The 21,301-nt window shown below is 41.8% G+C and overlaps 1 protein-coding gene across 1 annotated transcript in view; it reads right to left on the reverse strand.

The window, feature by feature from the left end:
• Nucleotides 1-21,301, reverse strand: part of LOC137631754 (HEAT repeat-containing protein 1-like) — a 622,900-nt gene that overhangs the window by 30,848 nt on the left and 570,751 nt on the right. The window contains exons 28-31 of the mRNA XM_068363681.1: nucleotides 6,458-6,636; nucleotides 4,160-4,348; nucleotides 3,852-4,010; nucleotides 2,934-3,100 (exon numbers count right to left, since the gene is read on the reverse strand). Coding sequence (XP_068219782.1) covers nucleotides 2,934-3,100; nucleotides 3,852-4,010; nucleotides 4,160-4,348; nucleotides 6,458-6,636 — 694 coding nt within the window. The remainder of the gene's footprint in view (nucleotides 1-2,933; nucleotides 3,101-3,851; nucleotides 4,011-4,159; nucleotides 4,349-6,457; nucleotides 6,637-21,301) is intronic.

The raw sequence follows: 21,301 nt of genomic DNA on the forward strand, positions 1-21,301 counted from the left end.
TTTCTTTCCTTAACAGGTGAGAAAGTGTTTCGGGATTTCGAAAGCCAGCATGGACTTCCTAGAGGATTATAAGTGCAAACCTTTTATAAGGCAATATGAGTCATCTTGGAGAGAATGGGTAGCCCTTGTCAGACGAAGATTCCGCAGGAGATCACGACGGACTTCTGCTTGTCTTTCTTCATCCATCTCCATGGTTATGGATCGGTAACTAACACGATTTTATCATGTAGGCCTGCTTTGACAAGACCCATTCTATATGCCTTCCAGGTCGACCTCGCTAACGAGATCTTTTATAAAAGTTCCGAAAGCCTGCGCTAGGCTCAGACCTTTAGCACCTCCAAAGCCCAATTCATGGTCTTTAGAAAAGTTCTTCATGTTGCTTCACTGTTGAACAATAAGGAGTGTGCGTTAAAGGATTTGACCCGTAAGTTATCCTCCTTTTTGCACTCGCGTCCGGGGCCAGGGTTAGTGAGATCATACCCCTCTCGAGAGAGGAAGGTCGTGTTCAGTTCCTGGATGGGTGAACTGAACCTATTTCCGGATCCTACGTTTCTCACCAAGAACGAGTTACCCACCATCAGGTGGGGTCCCTGAAGAATCTGCCCTCTGAAAGAAGATGCATCTCTATGTCCAGTAGAATGCCTAAAGGTCTATCTTCGTAGAACTTCAGACTTCAAGGATGGCCATCTGGCCAGGGGAGAAACGTCAGGCTCAAAATTTATTACTGAAATAACTCAGGGCGAAAATCACATATCTTATTCGCAGAGCGGATCCTGACTGTTCACCCACAGGTCACGATCCGAGGAAAGTTGCTTCATCCTTAAACTTCTTTAGTTGTAGGGATTTTGGACATCTTCGTTCGTACACTGGCTGGAAGTCTTCCAGAGTGTTCTTTCGTCACTATGCGAAGCAAGTGCAGCAACTAAGAGGTTCTGTGGTGGCAGTGGGTTGCGTCGTTAACCCTGCTGTTTAACTCTGCGAGGAACAGTAGCTTAATTGGGACAATTAATTCCAGGGTGAGTATGTAGTCACATGTTGTACTACAAACTATGTGAGGGTACTGGGTGACCCACGTTGACTGTTCCACTTTCAAAGGTGAACCCAGCATAAGTGCAAACATGCGTGCCGAGCGTTTCTAACGCTAATGTGACTGATTAGTAAAACAGACTTTTGACTTTGATACTTTGGTATCTTAAAAGTGGCTCCAATGTTTTTTCTTTCAGACAAACAAGTTGCTGTTTACTATCATACTTATGCTTAAAGTTTTAGTTATCCTCCTCTTATATATAGATATATATATATATATATGAGTGTGGTTAACCTGTTTGTTTATTGTCTGTCAATAAACTGGTTCTTGAGAACCTTGCGTCTCCTTCACCTGTGAGCATTCATTCTATGTATATTTACCCGGGGATAATTCTAATAGAATGTTCCCTTATGCAAGCTAATATTGCATTGGTTTATGCTTCCCCTTAGCTGGAGGACTCCATCCCATAAAGGGATGGTGCCGGATTTACGAGTTTCCTCCTAAGCGGATATGAACCTTTGTCCAATACGTGTTTTGAGCGGAGGACTGGTCGATATTTCATATTGACACAGTGATTCTTTTCGAACTTCGCTTTACCCAGTATGGGGTGAGACCACTATACTCGCTTGCCTGGGGTTCATACTTAGATATATGTACTCTTCGAGACTTTCCCAGAGTCTAGTAAGACTCTTCCCTGTTGGGGGCAGGAAGCTCTATCATGGTTTATGATTAGTTGAAAAGATGTATGACGGTAACATCTTAGGTCTCTAGGTCGCGTCGACTGGGGGAAATACTTCTGAGGAGTACGGCACATTTTGAGAATCCACAGATACAGTAATGCTCTGGTATACATCCATCAGGACGACATGGCTTGAGCCCAAAAAACGGATTTTGAGCGAAGCGAAAAATCTATTTTTGGGTAAGATGGCCATGTCGTCCTGATGGACCCGCCCTTCCCTTTCAATGAAAGGGCCGTAGGACCCCTCCCTACATACAGTATCTGTAGCACCTCGTGTTTCGCTACAAGGAATGCAGATGGCGCCAGAATCGGCGCAGGGCACGCTTACGAAACGGGAGAAGAGAGGGCCTTACGAACGGCTCTCCCCTTTTCTTTCTCGTTTTCGTTTTCTTGCCATTTGACCCCTACGAAGTGTTAACTCTATTCGGGGTATAGATTGCTATGAGGCGTGTCAAGAATACGTCCACTGATATTTACGATATCCCTAAGGTCTTTTTTAGGGATACTCGCTCCAGGAGTTAGAATTCTGGGTACCTTAAGGTAAATTCTCTGGGAATATCGCCGTAGTTGTAATATACCCTAGGAAGCTGCCTTTAAGGAACTTCCATCAGGACGACATGGCCATCTTACCCAAAAATAGATTTTTCGCTTCGCTCAAAATCCGTTTATTTCCTTGTTTCTTTTCCTCACTGGGTTATTTTTCCCTGTTGGATCCCTTGGGCTTAAAGCATCTTACTTTTCAAACTAAGGTTTTAGCTTTGCCAGTAATAATCATAATAATAATAATAAAATTCTGGAACATATGCAAATCAGTAAACATATAGGACCCAACAGCAGCATATTACCTACTATATAGGAAGTATTTATGTAACTAGGAAATGTAAACAAACTTTGTAAATGTATGTCTTCAGGATAAAATCCATATAGAAAACTAAACAAATAATGGGAGGAACTTATAAAGCAATGGTTTTCACTTACATACATCTTAGAATCTTTAAATGCAAGGACACTCATGCTACTCAGCTTAATGAAAAGTCATATTTAGCATGAAAAAATTACGAAAGAAATAAAAGCCATCCATTTTCTACAGCAAAATAAAAAGACATTTACACGATTATCATGAAAATCTAATTATGAACAAGAATGGGTCAATAACTGAAAACATACCTATAAAATGTTATGAGTCTGGAAGGTTTGATATCCATAACATCTGAGGCCCAGGACTGCAAGTTAGCAAAAACTGCAATATTATCATACTCATTCAAGCGCAAAAGCAATTTGGCTAAGGCTGAACAAACAACAGCTTCAACAGCAACAATGCTCTCATGATCTCCCTGTAATTTGAAAAAGATTTGTTTATTTCATCCTCTGGAAGCTCAAAAACTGTTAGATTTAAATACACAATGATCAATTACTAGTAAATAACATACATTAACTAAAAGACATTGTTATACGAAGTGTAGATTGTTAAGATGGGGAAAAAATACTTTTCTCCATTTGAAGAACAAGAAAGGGTTGCTGTACAAAGTGATACAAAGAGATCGAGTTGATGAGCAGTTTATTGGAAATGTGTTCCATAATGGGTATGATTGCTGGTGTTACAGTACATGTTTTTAGTGTCCAGGAGAATCATGTGAAAGTATAATTGGAATAGGAAAATGCATAAAAATATTTTAGATTGTTACAATAAAAGACAGAGGAACAAGTTAAAGGATGAAGGAGAGAAAATAAAATTGTTTGGGATATATCAGCTGTACTTTTGAAAAAGTTGATAAATGCCTTATATCAAATTTCATGCTCAGAGTACAGGACTTGCATTTTTGAATAAAATGATACACTTAATTTTCATTGTAACATATGGAGTGTAAAAATTGTGCTAAAATACATAAAAATTACAAATTATCATTTACTGTTCATTTTAAGGCTACTTGTGCTTTTTCTGAAAAAAATCTCCATTTATATAGAAAATTTATCAATGTTCATACACTACTAAATCCACCAACTGTGTTTATGCATTACATACATACTGATCTAGTATGTAAAGTATATTAGTATTATTAAAATAAAAACTTAATGACACTTTACCTTTAAAGTACGAAGATCTAAAGCCAGAGTGAATAAGTCAACAAAGGCAGGCTTTTGAGCAACCACAACCTTACTTTCTGCTTTGGTTATTAGTGTTTCCACCATTATCATCAAGGGTTGCAAAGCAGGAATATCTTCATCAGACAATGTTTTGTACGCCTGTCAGAAAAAAAGGTGAAAATGGTAGGCAAAATAGTCAGTTGAGTGGAAATAAAACTATTATTATAAAATAATTTCATTTTGAACAATATGATAGAATTAAAAAAAAAAAGTATAGGAATGTGACTAAAGACAAAAATAATACTCACTGCAGCAAATTTGGGTAATATAAGTCGAGGTTCAATGCGCTGAGGCAGACTATTTCGCATAGAAGCTAACCTCAGACCTAAACGTGATTCTTGGGTAAAGGCCTCATCTTTAGAGGCACAAAGATGACATACAGAACAAATTAGTGTTTCTAGATGTGGAGACAGGAATTGTGCCATATTTTCAATTATCTGAAAATTTTGAATTTGTAAAAGTTAAAGAATTCAATTAAATATTTTTCAAATATATTATAGCAATCTACAGAAAGGTATTTGGATAATCCAAGAATACTGGTTCTGATACACAATGGATAACAGTATAACTCATTATTGTACAGAAAATTTGCCACTGAACATATTATCACAGTCACCTCTGGTTATCCGCACTTGATAACTGCCAATTTCACACTACATAAGAACACTAAGTTTAATAACAAAAAATTCATCACAGCATAACATCACTGTGCAACATGATTCGAAACTCAAACTATAGCAAAAATATAAATTTGTTTTCAAAATAAACATATCAGATGCTGCAGATAAAAATTTCAAGCCAGTTCCCATAATGCTATGAATTTGGTAGTAGCTCACAGAGAAAGCACAAAAGGTTTAATTTGTTTTGAATTTTAGTACCGTGGAAATATGTGATTGATTGATTGATTTAAAGTTTTCAGGCATCCTGGAAAATATGTGATACTTTGCTATAATGGTTCCCACAATCTTGGCTTCTACTGTTTCTAGGAGTTCTTACAAAATTATGTCTTTAGAGGAATAATGTATAAAACCATAACCCAACATTGCAATAAAAGGCAGTCCACAGTAGATGATGTGAGATACAGGTGTGTCTCAATTGACATGTCCAATGATTTGTGCAGATAGAGATAAAGAATTAACCAATCATTCCCCAAGATTCATATTGTTCTGCTAAGATGCCTCATAAGGTGATGGCTTGGGAATGGAAAATGTACGTAACCATAATTCACCGATGCATTGATAAGCAACACACTGCAGATATATAGAGATGCCAGTGAGTGAATTATCCTGGGATGAACAAGATGGGTGTGATATGGACCCTATGGCTCAGCAATGAGACCCAGCTGGCCATTCAGCTGAGAAGAATAAGTTGAAAGATGGACGGCAACAAGAAAGGAAGCAAATAGAAGGCTTCGTAATGGATCAGCTGGAACCGAAGGGACACTACAAGAATCCTCTAGTACATGAGGTACACTGATGGCACTAGGCCATAAGAGAGAATGGATGCCTGAAAAAAATCAATATGTCATGCCTTTGAGTATGAGCATCCTGCAGATGAATACAAAGAAAATAGTGTACAGTATAAGCATTTGTGTAAAAAAGAGAATTCCAAAGTTAATCCTTTCCTTGCTTGCTTGCTGATTATTTCAGGAAACACCAGAGGGACATTCAGCAATTAGCATTTGAATTCCACCAATTGATATCCAAATATGAAAGTCTAAACAAATGACTTTGTATGAGTCTGACGCTCAAAACATATCTCCATGGTTTGTGACAAATCAGAGGAATCTGATTTAAATCTCCCAGATTTGAAGACTAAAAATGCACATTTCAATAATGTATACTTATCATTAATATTCTCTCATATTTTATTTATTTCACTTAATTTTCTATGACCATAATTTTTTTACTCTTTTTGCATCATCTGTCTCATCCTTTAAGACAAATAAAAATTAGAATCTCTGATTTTTATTAAGTAATGTTTAAAAACAATTGAAATTGTAAACATTGCAACTATTTTATGATAGTTTCCTTCTCTTCTACCATTTGCAAGCTAATAAGGACTGCCTGCATTGTTACTTGCTCATCACAACTCTCATTATTGAGGTAAGTTTTCCTTTCCAACCTAAGTTCTCTGCTTGATGAAGTTATCTATTTATTGTACAATAATTGATTTATCAGTTATTTGGAGGTACAAAAAATTCCATTTTCTTACCAATAAAGTTTTTAGTGTGGCTACAGTACAATGTTTTTCCATATATATTCATGAAGAAACTATCCTTTTAAGCCCATATCTTGGTACTTACAATTGTCTTTGGAAACACAGTGGTGACTGAACAACAAATTGTAACTAAACAATCAATGCTATCAGCAGTTTTATCAAAAGAATAGCATAAAATACAACTACAAGTGCATAGAGAAACAATATTAATGGCTTTATAAACATTCTACTTAAAATGAATGGCACATCAAATATTAAAAAAAGGCTTAATTAAATGAGAAAGCATACTGATTTTTCTACTTAGCTGTTCATGCTCCAAAACAAACCTTATGAGTTACTGTTGCTGCTGCCAGTGCAAGATGATCGGAATCTGTGTCACTCTTCACAAGAAGTCTGGTAATTACAGGCATCAGGCATCCAAGATGGGATACAGCATGAGCCTTCAAAGTTACAACAGCCTCAGCTATTACTAGCAATGCTTGTGTTACAACCTTCATTGGTGTACCTAGAGCAAAAAAACAAGTGTAAATCAAGTTAATACACTAAGTAAGAAATAAAAATGGGATCAATTATGTATTATTAGTAAAGTTTATAACAAAATATAATTAAAACTTCAACAATAATCACATTTCATATTTTTACATCAATATAGATTATAGATGGAAAATTACTTTTTTGATAGGTAAATTTCTTTCTGGAATTCTCATCTATGCAATCTCTTTCCTCATACTTTTCTGACTATTACTACTTGCCCCTTTTTATTGCTTCTCATCCTCAAGATCTTGATATACAGTATAAAGTATTACTTTATACCCAATAGTAAAATCTTAAAACTTATTTCTCATCTGGAATATCTTCCCACCAAATACATTGAATTCTGTTTGTATGCCTCTTCTCTGCAAGTGCATATGTCTCTAGTCCATAAATAAGTCATAGCCTTACAGATGCAAGATAAAATCTTACTCTGTTTATTCCTAGAGGGTTAGTAAACACTTTCCAATTAAAAAAAAAAAAAAAAAAAAAAAAAAAAAAAAAAAAAAACTGTTAAATTCATGTCTTAAGAGTTCAGTATGTATGTCCTGAAAGTGATAAAAAAATGTTTGATTTCTTTTGAGGCTTATGGTCTGACTTTTCTGTCTGTCTGTCTGTGCACTTCTATCATGAATTAAGCATGGATCTATACCCGTTAATGACAGAAATGGAGTTTCTTATCATGAAAAAAAAACACGTAAAGATTTAACAATATTATCCAAACTATTTCTAGTCATTGATGCATTTCTTGACTTGCACCAATCAAAACATACATTGCATTGTCTTCAATACAGATTATTAATAGATTTTTTCCACCTATAATTAATAATCTTGAGGGCTGCAAAAAGCCTTTTTCTGAGAATACGGTGGATAGTCTCCATGCAGTTAGATGTAGCACTGTCTCAGGTAGATGCAATACTATTAAAGAAATATACTAACATAGAAATACTGTATTTCTTTTCCAAGATAGACTGCAGCAAGCATGAAACTATAGTTAGTGTTTGCGCAAAAATGTCATCAGCCAAGGCCATCTCGAATAAAGGCCAGGTCAGTGTGAGTGTGAAAAAGGTCTGATGTGACATGAGTAGTGCTTGCTTGAGTGCTACTATACTCTTTGATTGAAGGGGTCTTGCTCTATTTCTTTCCAGTTTTTTTTTTCTATTACAGAAAATTTTACTATTTTTGGACCCATAATCAGTCTTTCCATAAATTGCTAATCAGATTTGTGGGGAGTGGCCTGATTTACAACAAATTAGCTGATGATGCACTATTTCCAATGGATTCATGTGATGCTTGTCAAAATAAAAAAAAAAAATAAAAAAATAGAAAAAATTATGTCCTTCAAAAACACTACTGCCCAACACAAAACAATATCCTCTCTGATATTAAGCTCAAGAAAAGAAAAAATTGCAAAAATTTACAACAAATAAAAAACCAAATACTGTTAAAAGCTTCAGGTAAAGAAAATACACAGTAAGATCAGGTATTTGTGGCTAATTGTGTAAAGAATACTATATTATTTAATTTAAACTTGATAAGAAATGTTTACTTTTTTGCAATTTTTAAAAATAAAATCATGTTAAAATATTTCTGTTTATTTACTATGCTCAACTAAAACATTCTGAGCATAAGCAGCAAAGTGACAGAAGAATTATTTTGTATCAACAAAAGTTTTATAAAAACCAACTTCAAGAAGGGTTTAAACTGAACAAAACAGTTGTAACATGTAAATAAAGAGTATGTGTGTGTCTCATTTTTTTTTGGTATGCGAGTGTAGTCTGCAATTAGGCTACAGCCACAGGAAAGTTTTATTCCATTCTCTTTTATTAATTTTTTTTTTTATCTTTACCTGATCTTTCTTAGCACGCTGATTTCCCTTTGTAGCACTTTTGGTGTATGTAGTCTCTTGACTTTCCAAACTCAATCCTTGTCCATCTCTACACCCCTTCATGACCTACTTCCGCAGATGTCATCCACCCACTGACCTGACCTTATTTTCTATCAAAACCCATTCTTGTGGCAATGACACCATGTGGTCTCTAATCGTGTTTTTTTTAATATGGAGCAATATTGGGTGCACATTGCATTAGAAAGAAATGTTTTAGAAGTTTCTATAACGTGACCGAAACGGGCATTTTTATTAAGGAATCTCCTTGAAAGGGACTAACGATTGTGTCATAATTAGCTCTGCCATACATGGGAATACAAGCTTCCAGAAGACACTGCCCCAGAGGGATTGACATCAAAAGGGCCGTTAACCAGAGGTCGGATACATACAGGTTCCCACTGAAGTCTCGTATTCAGACTACAAATGTCTATCTCTAAAAATCTTGTCATGCCCAAGATGGAGAAATGTCCTGCCAGTGACGAAGAAACTTTCCCTTTCAAGCCTTCCATTAGATTTGCATCTAATTACTTGTGAGCTACTGTGATCAAACTTCAAACTATGAGTGATATTGCATTTTTGGTCATAGGGCAATTAGGGACCCTAAAACCACAATACAATTTAGGGACTCTACCTCTAATACCTGAATTGTTGACCAAATAATACTGAATGGCTTTTACTGGACAAAGAAACTCGTTATCTCCTGAAATGCTTTCATCCATTTTCAGATAAGGGATGTGAAAAAATTGAAGCAAACTCTTTGCCTAAAAATCATATTTTGGCTCTGAAGGAAGACAAAAGGGAACGGTATCATCTTGGGTTCCCAAAGGTTTTTTGACAAACAGCATTTATAGTCCACTTATGTGTTTGGCTGAAACTAATGCAAACAGGAAAAGGGTTTTAGCCATGACATCATTAAGAGAATGATTTCAACTGTTGCAATTTTGAATTTTTTTTAAATGTTGTAAAACCACACCCAAACTCCAGAAAATTGACCTTTCTATTGGAGGTCTTTCAATATTGAACAATATAACAATTGCTAAAATAACTGAAACGGACCGACCTAATCCCAGAAGCTTGAGCAAAGAATTAACCATGGATCTAATATACTATTATATCCCTTAATGGCTAAAATTGAACAGTTCTTCCTATTAAAAAGGCACCATAAATTTTAACGATATTCATGCTAAACTTAAATTATTGACAGACTTAGCTTTGCACCCATTAAAATAAACATTTTATTATCTTTGATATGAAAAATTGGTACTCTACAATTATCTTTTAGAACCTATATTAGACAGTCTAGAGGGTTTTAGAATCCATTTGTTTCTGAGGACCTGGTGCAGTCTCCATGTGGCCATTTAAAAAATGGAGGGGTTTGGATGAACTACCCTCTGAGGAAAGGTGTGTGGGCAGATTGGCTTTGACAAGCAACCATCTTGGACACACCAACAACAGGTGCGACAAATCCGTGAACCATTCCCTCTGTGACCAGACAGGAGCTATTGGTGTTATCTTGCTGTTCGCAGAAATCCTGAACTTGTTTAACACCTGTCAAACCATGGTAAGTGGTGGAAATGATAAGAAATAAAAGCACTTTTCACACAAGAGGAGTACTAGAATATCAAGACCAATATATCGGCACATAAGGGAGTAGTAGTGGTTTAGAGATACTTATGTTATCAAGAAGAGATATAGGATCCAGGCTTTGCAAATTCAGTGTTCAAAAGAACAGTTAGAATGTGGTAAACCAATGTTATCTCTGTTGAATGGAAAAGTAAATACAGAGTTCGAGGCTCTATGAGAATAACTCAGATCTAGTAGATACCATGTATCACTAGACTTTACTAAAAAGTTCATTAAAAACCATTAGTTTCCATGTCGGGAGTTATGTTAGTTTGAAACAAGGCAGGTTAGGCCTGAAATATTCCTCTGAGCCAAGAATTAAATGAATTTCTGAGTTATCACAAAAAGAGTTATTTGTATAAAATTCCTAATACACAGTATACCCTCAACTATCGCTGATAATTGGTTACGGACACCATTGCCCCTATGACAGGGGAAAATCCATGAAGTAGCGATACGATGTGGGCCAAGTGTGTGTGCGTGGCCATTGCAAAGCCACGACCACCCAAAACAATATACCCAGCTACTGGCATTCTGTCGTTTCCTCCACCCTTCTTGATCTCTTTCTCACCAACATCATCATCATCACCACCACCAAGTCCTGAGGCGACAGCACCGTGGGTGAAGGGGGCAGGCCTGGATAGCTGGAAGCCCTTAGCCCACGACTGCACTCAAGCGGCGAGTCTAAGATTCAGTCGCTCTCTGGTGACGGTGCCGTGACACCAGAGTTCGGCAGCTGGACCCGTGACTGGGCTGGCCTATTGAGGACACCGCAGCCCACCCCGCATGGGGAGGCCCCTAGAAAAGGTGGGGTAAACATTGGACACGGCAAACCCGTCTAGTCAGCTCACCGCGGCTGGCGGACATCCCACTAATGCGGTCGAAACAGCAAGGAAAAAATATTAACCATCTTCTGGAAAGGCAAGGCCCTAGAGGAGCCTCGCATCCACGGTGTTGGCTTCGCCATCCGTTCCCAGCTGATGCAGCAGCACAACTTCGCTCCCAAGGCCATCATAAAGCGCCTGATGACTGTCCGCATCCCCATCACGCGGGACAGACACCTCACCCTGATCTCTGTCTACGCCCCGATTATGACCTCAACTGATGATGACAAAGCTGCCTTCTACACCTAGCTCGACCGCACCATCCAGGCAGTGCCCGCCAACGACAAGCTCATTGTGCTTGGCGACTTTAATGCCCGAGTAGGCAAAGACCATCGCCTGTGGGAGGGAATCATCGGCCGCCATGGCATTGGAAATTGCAACGCCAATGGCCAACTCCTACTGGGTCTGTGTGCAGAACACCAACTTGTGGTAACCAACACCATCTTCCAGTTACCAAAGCGACAAAAGACCACATGGAGACACCCAAGGTCTAAACATTGGCACACCCTGGACTACGTCCTGACCAGAGCCAGAGACCGAGGAGACGTCCGCATCACCCGATCCATGCCCGGAGCGGACGACTGCTGGACGGACCACAGACTCCTCATCTCCCGACTCTCCGTGACGACCCTACGACCACCCAGAAGGGCACCTGATAGCGTACCACACCAACGCTTTGATTGTAGCAAGCTCCGCAACCCACAGGTGGCACAGAACTACAAGGAGGCCTGCGAACGTCACCTCGCACACCCCGTGGGTCAGGCCACTGTTGAGCACCACTGGACCACCCTCAGAAACGCCATGGCCCGTGCCGCGGAGGAAACACTAGGCTACACCACCAAGAAACGGCAGGATTGGTTCGATGAGAATGATGCTACCATCTCTCTTCTCATTGAAACCAAACGACAAGCACGCCTGACTTTAGAAAACCAACCAACAGCAGCTAACAAATGTGCTCACAAGGTGGCTGAAGCTGATTGCCAAAGAGGGATCCGTGAAGCCCAGAACACCTGGTGGCAAAGAAAAGCTGCAGAAATACAGAGTTTCGCTGACCAACGTGACCTGCGCAGTTTCTATGCAGCAACAAAGGAAATATTCTGTCCCACACGTTCATCAGTGGTCGGCCTGAAGGACGCGGATGGGGCCACGACCATCACCGACAGCGAGGGTATCCTGGCCAGGTGGAGGTCTCACTTTGAGAACCTCCTCAATGACCAAGCAGACACCCCAGACGATCTCCTGCAAATGACCCCGCAGCATCCCGTCCGTCACTGGATGGCAATACCACCCTCCATCCAAGACTTCAACAAGGCCCTGCAGCGCATGAAGTCCGGCAAAGCCCCAGGGCCAGACAACATCCCGTTGGAGCTCCTCACTCACGGTGGCCCTGGGTTGAGGAACCGTTTGATGCTCCTTATACTGAAAATATGGGAGACCAAGACCCTCCCCAGTGACTTCCGCGATGCAAACATCATTACCATCTTCAAGAAGGGAGACAGGGAGAACTGTAATAACTACCGGGGCATACCACTACTAAGCATCGCGAGTAAGATTTTCGCTCGGATTCTCCTTGACCGCCTCCTTATTCTCGCAGAAGACATCCTGCCAGAGTCCCAGTGCGGCTTTCGACCTTCCCGCGGGACCATAGACATGATCTTCTGCACGCGACAACTACAAGAGAAGAGCCTCGAACAACAACAGCCCATAATGTTCATCTTCTGGGATTTGAAAAAGGCCTTCGACAAAGTACCTCGACCTGCCATGTGGGCTGTCCTCAAAAGATATGGCTGCCCACCCGATTTTGTCAGGCTGGTGCGTGCCCTCCATGACGGAATGGTTGGGAGAGTCTGCCACCAGAACTCTCTTTCAGGCCCATTCCCCATCAACGGCAGCCTGAAGCAGGGCTGTGTTCTGGCCCCAACGTGTTTCTCGCTATACACCACAGCAATGCTCAACGAGATTTCCCCAGACACACCCTCAGTCCACCTACGTTTCCGCATGGATGGAGGCGTTTTCAGCCTCGCTAGACTCTGCGCCAGAACCAAGACCACCTTGTGTGCAGTGCGAGAACTGCAGTATGCTGATGACAATGCCACCCCAGGTCAGACGGCAGAGGACCTGCAGTCGTTAGTTGATGCATACAACTCTGCCTACGAACGTTTTGGGATGCAAGTCAACACAGACAAAACCAAGACCCTCGTCCAACATCCACCAGGACTGATGCTCCCGAACTTCAATACCACAGTGAATGACCAACCGTTAGAACAGGTGGACCAGTTCTCCTACCTAGGGAGCATCCTAACATCAGCTCCCACAAGCAAAAAGGACGTGGAGAACAGGATCAGGGCAGCCCACTCCGCCTTTGGCCGACTCAACTGCCGCGTATTTAACAACCACGCACTGACAATGACCACCAAAATAATGGTGTTCAGGGCACTAGTCCTCTCCACGCTCCTGTATGCATGTGAAACATGGACGCTATATAGAAGCGATATTAAAAACCTAGAACGCTTCCAACAAATGAAACTGAGGCAGATCTTGAAAATCCCCTGGGAGAGCCACACCACCAACATTGCAGTCTTAGAACGTGCCTCGCTGACCAGCGTGGAGGCCACCATCATCCACCACCGCCTCCGCTGGATAGGACACGTGCATAGGATGGATCCATCTAGGCTCCCAAAGTAGCTATTCTACGGAGAACTGACCCAGGGCACCAGACCACGAGGAGCCCCGAAAATGCGCTATAAAGATCAACTAAAGCGCACCCTGGCTCTAACTGACATCGATCCTTCTTCATGAGAAGAAACAGCCAAGGACAGGAAAACCTGGAGGAGTACAGTACACCACACCATGGCACCGTGGACTTCGAGGAGAGGAGGAGCAAAATGAGGAGGCTAGGAGGAGAAGAAGGAGAGAGCGATTAGAACAGCCCCGCCCACCACCTACCCTCCCTTGTGAACACTGTCCGTGACTCTTCCACCACAGATTAGGACTTAACAGCCACATCAGACATAAGCACCCACCCCAAAGATAGGAGGCTGATGGCTAACGACAGAACCCAATACTCGGACACGAGTGGGCGCCGACAACGATCTTTTAAATATTCATAAACCTCCCCATACTTATATTAAACCACCCTCTATCTGTATTACCTTTTCAAACACTCTTATATAGTATTATACAGTAAACACTTTTGTATTTATGAAAATTTTCCTTGTGGACAGTGCATACTGTAAAATGTGTATAAGCAGTTACAGTAAACATTATTAACAGTTATTTAATCATAAAAGGTTTAATTTCACACACTCTTTGATGGGTGGCTTAAATGATGACTATGATAATCTTCTCATCTTTCTTAACGTAGCCAACGGCCAACTTGATGTTGTAGTGGTGTCCGCCTGCCGCAAAACTTCTGCCTTCTTTCAACATGTTGAGAAGTTTCACCTTCTCAACTATGGTCACCATCTTCCTTTGCCACTTAGGCGGCCCGCTACTATAGGCCTTGAAAGGAGTAGGGTATTTGGGCGGCATCGTAAAGTTTAAAACAAAAATAAGATCACACTAAAACTTCACTAAATGCAAGAAGACAAGTTAGTGTAATGTGACGTAAACACGACTGATGCGCATTTGGGAGAAGCTGCAAGGTGACACTGTACTCCACGGCCAAATCTCCATGTCCTTACTGGCCTGTCAGCCAATATTGTGCCATGTAAGATCTCAAGTGAGTACAGACAAGGTGGTAAATCACATCTCGCATTTCTATTGGAATTTACACTTTTTCATAGCTTGGGAAGTAAGAATAATAATAATAACGGGTTTGCACAATTTAGCAGAAAATACACAAGATTAAAAACATATATATAATTAGAAACCTGCAATGCACTGAGGCCGCGAAACATGAGCCGCAATATGGCAAGGGAATACTGTACAGTATAACAAAAGCCAACTACTATACATAGCCACTATTTACTTGACCAGCAACCATTGAAACTTATAATCTATGAGAGGTACTGTGAAAGAAATGCACTCTTCACAATGGTTAATTAAATCCCAATATTGTTCCCAACACGATACACAATGGGAATGCGGACCACGATCTAGAAACAATATCTGAGCACACTCTTTGTAGTACAGTAGTTGGTAACAAAACCAGGGGAAGACATCTTAATACACAGTAATAAGCAAACAATCTGGAGAGGTCTGATTACAACAGATATGACTGAGAAACTGGAAGCATCAGTTACCACTTTCTGCTAGAATGCCATTCTTTCACTGAGTGCATGTGTTTGTTTAAGGGTAAGAAAATTTAAGATTTCAAATTCTTTAAAATTTTACATGTAAATGTCAATTAATCTAAGCTTCTGCAGAAGCAATTTGAACATCAGAGGAGATTCTTAGAAATAATACCTAAAAGTCAAGTATTTTGGAGCAAATTAATCCCATATATATTATTTCTTACGGGGATAATTCATTCTGTTTGAAAAAAAATGTTATTTTTATTAATAAAATAAATTTTTGAATATACTTACCCGGTGATTATATAAGCTGCAACTCTGTTGCTCGACAGAAAACTCTACGTTCAAAATACGCCAGCGATCGCTATACAGGTAGGGGGTGTACATCAACAGCGCCATCTGTCTAGCAGGTACTCAGTACTCAATGTAAACACAGAACCAATTTTCTCCTCGGTCCACTGGGTCTCTATTGGGGAGGAAGGGAGGGTCCTTTAATATATAATCACCGGGTAAGTATATTCAAAAATTTATTTTATTAATAAAAATAACATTTTTCAATATTAAACTTAGCCGGTGATTATATAAGCTGATTCACACCCAGGGGGGTGGGTAGAGACCAGCATTACTTGTTTACATTATTATGAGCTAAGTATTTTGTATTTCATTTTAGCAGTTATTCAAAATAACAAACATAAAATAAATAAGTACCTGGTAAGGAAGTCGAATTGAACAATTACTCTGCCTTTTTAAGTACGTCTTCCTTACGGAGCCTCGCGATCCTCTTAGGATGCTGAGCGACCCCTAGGATCTGAAGTATCAAGGGTTGCAACCCATACAACAGGACCTCATCAAAACCTCTAATCTAGGCGCTTCTCAAGAAATGACTTTGACCACCCGCCAAATCAAGTAGGATGCGAAAGGCTTCTTAGCCTTCCGGACAACCCAAAAACAATAATAAAACATTTCAAGAGAAAGATTAAAAAGGTTATGGAATTAGGGAATTGTAGTGGTTGAGCCCTCACCCACTACTGCACTCGTTGCTACGAATGGTCCCAGAGTGTAGCAGTTCTCGTAAAGAGACTGGACATTCTTAAGATAAAAAGACGCGAACACTGACTTGCTTTTCCAATAGGTTGCGTCGATTATACTTTGCAGAGATCTATTTTGTTTAAAGGCCACGGAAGTTGCGACAGCTCTAACTTCGTGTGTCCTTACCTTCAGCAAAGCTTGGTCTTCCTCATTATTATTATTATTATTATTACATGCTAAGCTACAACCCTAGTTGGAAAAGCAGGATGCTATAAGCCCAGGGGCCCCAACAGGGAAAATAGCTCAGTGAGGAAAGGAAACAAGGAAAAATAAAATATTTTAAGAATAGTAACAACATTAAAATAAATATTTCCTATATAAACAATAAAAACTTCAACAACACAAGAGAAAGAGAAACTAGATAGAACAGTGTGCCTGAGTGTACCCTCAAGCAAGAGAACTCTAACCCAAGACAGTGGAAGGCCATGGTACAGAGGCTATAGCACTACCCAAGACTAGAGAACAATGGTTTGATTTTGGAGTGTCCTTCTCCTAGAAGAGCTGCTTCCCATAGCTAAAGAGTCTCTTCTACCCTTACCAAGAGGAAAGTAGCCACTGAACAATTACATTGCCGTAGTTAACCCCTTGGGTGAAGAAGAATTGTTTAGTAATCTCAGTGTTGTCAGGTGTATGAGGACAGAGGAGAATCTGTAAAGAATAGGCCAGACTATGGGAATGAGCTTCTCGTATTAACAGTCTGATAAAATAGGATAAAGCATTCTTTGACATAGGCAAAGATGGTTTCTTAACTGAACACCATAAAGCTTCAGACGGGCCTCGTAAAGGTTTTTAAAAAGAACTTAAGAGCTCTTACAGGACATAAGACTCTTTCTAGTTCATTTCCAACCATACGATAAGTTTGGAATATCGAACGATATTGGCCAAGGCCGAGAAGGCAGCTCGTGTTTGGCTAGAAAACTAAGTTGTAGAACATGTAGCCGTTTCGGATGAGAATCCGATGTTCTTGCTGAAGGCATGAATCTCACTGACTCTTTTAGCTGTGGCTAAGCATACCAGGAAAAGAGTCTTTAAGGTGAGATCTTTCAGGGAGGCTGATTGTAGCGGTTCGAACCTGTCTGACATAAGGAATCTTAGTACCACGTCTAAATTCCAACCAGGTGTAACCAAACGACGCTCCTTCGTGGTCTCAAAAGACTTAAGGAGGTCCTGTAGATCTTTATTGTTGGAAAGATCTAAGCCTCTGTGACGGAAGACTGATGCCAACATGCTTCTGTAACCCTTGAAAGTGGGAGCTGAAAGAGATCGTTCTTTCCTCAGATATAAGAGGAAGTCAGCTATTTGAGTTACAGAGGTACTGGTCGAGGATACGGATACTGACTTGCACCAGTTTCGGAAGATTTCCCACTTCGATTGGTAGACTCTAAGGGTGGATGTTCTCCTTGCTCTAGCAATCGCTCTGGTTGCCTCCTTCGAAAAGCCTCTAGCTCTCGAGAGTCTTTCGATAGTCTGAAGGCAGTCAGACGAAGAGCGTGGAGGCCTTGGTGTACCTTCTTTACGCGTGGCTGACGTAGAAGGTCCACCCTTAGGGGAAGTGTTCTGGGAACGTCTACTAGCCATCGAAGTACCTCGGTGAACCATTCTCTCGCGGGCCAGAGGGAAGCAACTAGCGTCAACCTTGTCCCTTCGTGAGAGGCGAACTTCTGCAGTACCTTGTTGACACTCTTGAACGGAGGGAATGCATATAGATCTAGATGTGACCAATCTAGTAGAAAGGTATCTATATGAACTGCTGCTGGGTCCGGGATTGGTGAGCAAAATATTGGGAGCCTCTTGGTCATCGAGGTTGCGAAGAGATCTATGGTTGGCTGGCCCCATGTGGCCCAAAGTCTCTTGCATACATCCTTGTGGAGGGTCCATTCTGTTGGAATTATTTGTCCCTTCCGACTGAGACAATCTGCCATGACATTCAAGTTGCCTTGGATGAACCTCGTTACTAGTGATATGTCTAGACCTTTTGACCAGGTGAGGAGGTCCCTTGCGATCTCGTACAATGTCAGAGAGTAGGTCCCTCCTTGCTTGGAGATGTACGCCAAAGCCGTGGTGTTGTCCGAGTTCACCTCCACCACTTTGCCTTGAAGGAGAGACCTGAAGCTTTTCCAGGTCAGACTTACTGCCAGTAGCTCCTTGCAGTTGAAATGCATTGTCCTTTGACTCGAGTTCCATAATCCCGAGCATTCCCGACCGTCTAATGTCGCACCCCATCCTACGTCCGATGCGTCCGAGAAGAGAACGTGGTTGGGAGTCTGAGCAGTCAGGGGAAGACCCTCTCTAAGGTTGATATAGTCCTTTCACCAAGTCAGACAAGACTTTATCTTTCCGGAAACCGGGATCGAGACCGCTTCTAGCGTCTTGTCCTTTTTCCAGTGAAAAGCTAGATGGTATAGAAGAGGACGGAGGTGTAGTCTTCCTAGTGACACAAATTGATCCACGGATGACAGTGTCCCTACCAGACTCATCCACAGCCTGACTGGGCAGCGTTCCTTCTTCAGCATCTTCTGGATGGATAGCAGGGCTGGGGGCTGATCGTCTTGTTCAGCAACGTCCTCATCAGAGGGTTCCTCATCCGAAACTGATGAGGAAACGGCAACGGAGTGGGCAACGTCTGACTCGCTGAATCCGGTCGCACTGGTGGATGCGTGACGGAGCCGGACGCAATATCATGGAACTGCTGCACAGTCTGTGAACTGTCAACAACCATGGGAGCGCGAGGAAGTACAGCGTCAACCCGAAACTGTCTAGACTGTCTGGGTTGTGCAGTCAACACCCTACCGGGTTGCTGAGGTTGACGCACTGCGTCACAACAAGTCACCTCTGCTGGTTGTTGAACGTCCTGAACGTCAACAACCACCTCCGAGCGTCGCTTAACGTCAACGTGCGACTGGCAACCCACACTGGCTCGCATCGGTGGAGGAACCACCTCAACTGGCAGACGCGAGTAGGTTACCTCAGCGTCAACAGGGCGCACAACCGACCGGTTGGAAGGTTGTTGGCCAGAAGGAGGAACCACCTCAACTGGCAGACGCGAGTAGGTTACCTCAGCGTCAACAGGGCGCACAACCAACCGGTTGGAAGGTTGTTGGCCAGAAGGTTCTTCTCCGCATTTAAGTCCTCTATCAAGGACGCAAGCTTGGACTGCATGTCTTGCAGCAAAGCCCATTTAGGGTCTACGGGAGCAGGTGTGGCAACAGACGGGGTTAGCGACTGAGGCGGAACCATTTACCATCCCTGAAAGCCTTGTTATGTGTGACATAATAGTACAGCAAAACTTCAAAGGCTCGACAAAAGTTGAGAAGTTGACCTGTAAACAACTTGGAGCGTCTCCTGGCTAGGCGCCAGGGCGAGTCTACCAGAATTGAGAAGTCTATCTGGGCAGAGGCATGAACTCCCAAGCCGAGAACTTCTCTCGTGTCCTATCAGACTCTCGCTCTATAAGCCAGTTTAAAAGAAGGGAAAACAAAGGCTGTATCCCTAAAACTCCTCCTGGTGCAAAAACCAGTCGCCTAGCCAACATAACGCTCTCTAGGAGAGCGAGAGAGCACTAGCTTAAAAACAACGGCTTCGAAGTAGCTAGGCCTAGTGTAAGTTCTGACGTTTAGGCGAACGAGGAGCAGCAGTTACAAGATCCGGACGAAGATCCTTAAAAAATCATCATGATTTAATTAAAGTCCATAGGAGGCTAAGCAGCTTAAGGCTCCTCTCCAAATGACAGAGTCCTCAAGGGAATATCAGTAGGAGGGAGAACAGCACTTTCTCATCTACAGGAACCTTGTCCGATAAAAGCTACGTAACCTCAGTGAGTCTCTCACTGGTGCATTAGTAGCAGACCAGAAGGCAACGTCATGTAACTGCTTGACAGTCTGTGAACTGTCAACAACTGAACTGTCAACCACAACAGGTGTGTGAGGACATACAGTGTTCACTCGAGACTGCTTTGACTGTCTATACTGAGCAGTCAAAACAACTCTAGAATGCGGAGGTTGACGCACCGCGTCAAAACAAAACAACTTAGACTGTTGTTGTACCTCGCGAACGTCAACGGAAGGTTCCGTGCGTTACTGAACGTCAACATGCGGCTGGCAGGGTACACTGGAACGCATGGGTGGCGGGACTCTCTCAGCTGGAGTGCGGCAGAAGGTCGCCTCAGCGTCCACAGGACGCACAACCGTGGTTGGTTGTAGGCTAGAGGTTGGTGCAGTGTCAACCTTCTCCGCACGAAAGTCCCGCATCAATGACGTTAACTGAGACTGCATGGTCTGCAGCAAAGACCACTTAGGGTCTACAGGAGCAGGTGCGGCAACAGACGGTGTGACTGCCTGATGCGGTACCGCTTTGCCTCTCTTAGGAGGTGAACAGTCGTCGGAAGACTGCAGCGAGTCCGAACTGACCCAGTGGCTACAACTGGGCCGTTGGACTTGCGCGGAAGGGACCGACTTGCGTTTAATAAGCTGCGAGACCTTGGTCCATGGTTTCTTACGAGAAACCTCTTCCGCAGACGAGAAATAAATGGGCTCTCTCGTCTTTGTGTGGGTGGGGCGATCTTGGGTAGATACGCCCGAAACCACGGAGGGAAAAGTCTGTTCGTTGATCAAGGCCTGACGAACCCATAAGTCGTTCGACATTACTTCTCCCCTGGGCTTGGGAGCTTGCAAGAGGTCCCGGACTAGGTGAACGACAGGCACGAACAGACGAACCCTCGGACGCAACACTGTAACACTTTGCGCATATCACTTTATCACTTTGATTTTCTGTTTTGCACTTATTTCACTGAAATCGAAACTTTTACTGATTTCTACCTGAAACTCGCAATTCTACCCTCATTAAAAGGTAGTAATTGCTTAATACTAGCAAAAAACAGAAAACATATATAAAGATAAAAAATTCAGTGGCTGGGAAAGAGAC

The sequence above is a fragment of the Palaemon carinicauda genome, chromosome 40 (genome assembly GCF_036898095.1).
Source record: "Palaemon carinicauda isolate YSFRI2023 chromosome 40, ASM3689809v2, whole genome shotgun sequence".
Lineage (NCBI taxonomy): Eukaryota > Metazoa > Arthropoda > Malacostraca > Decapoda > Palaemonidae > Palaemon > Palaemon carinicauda.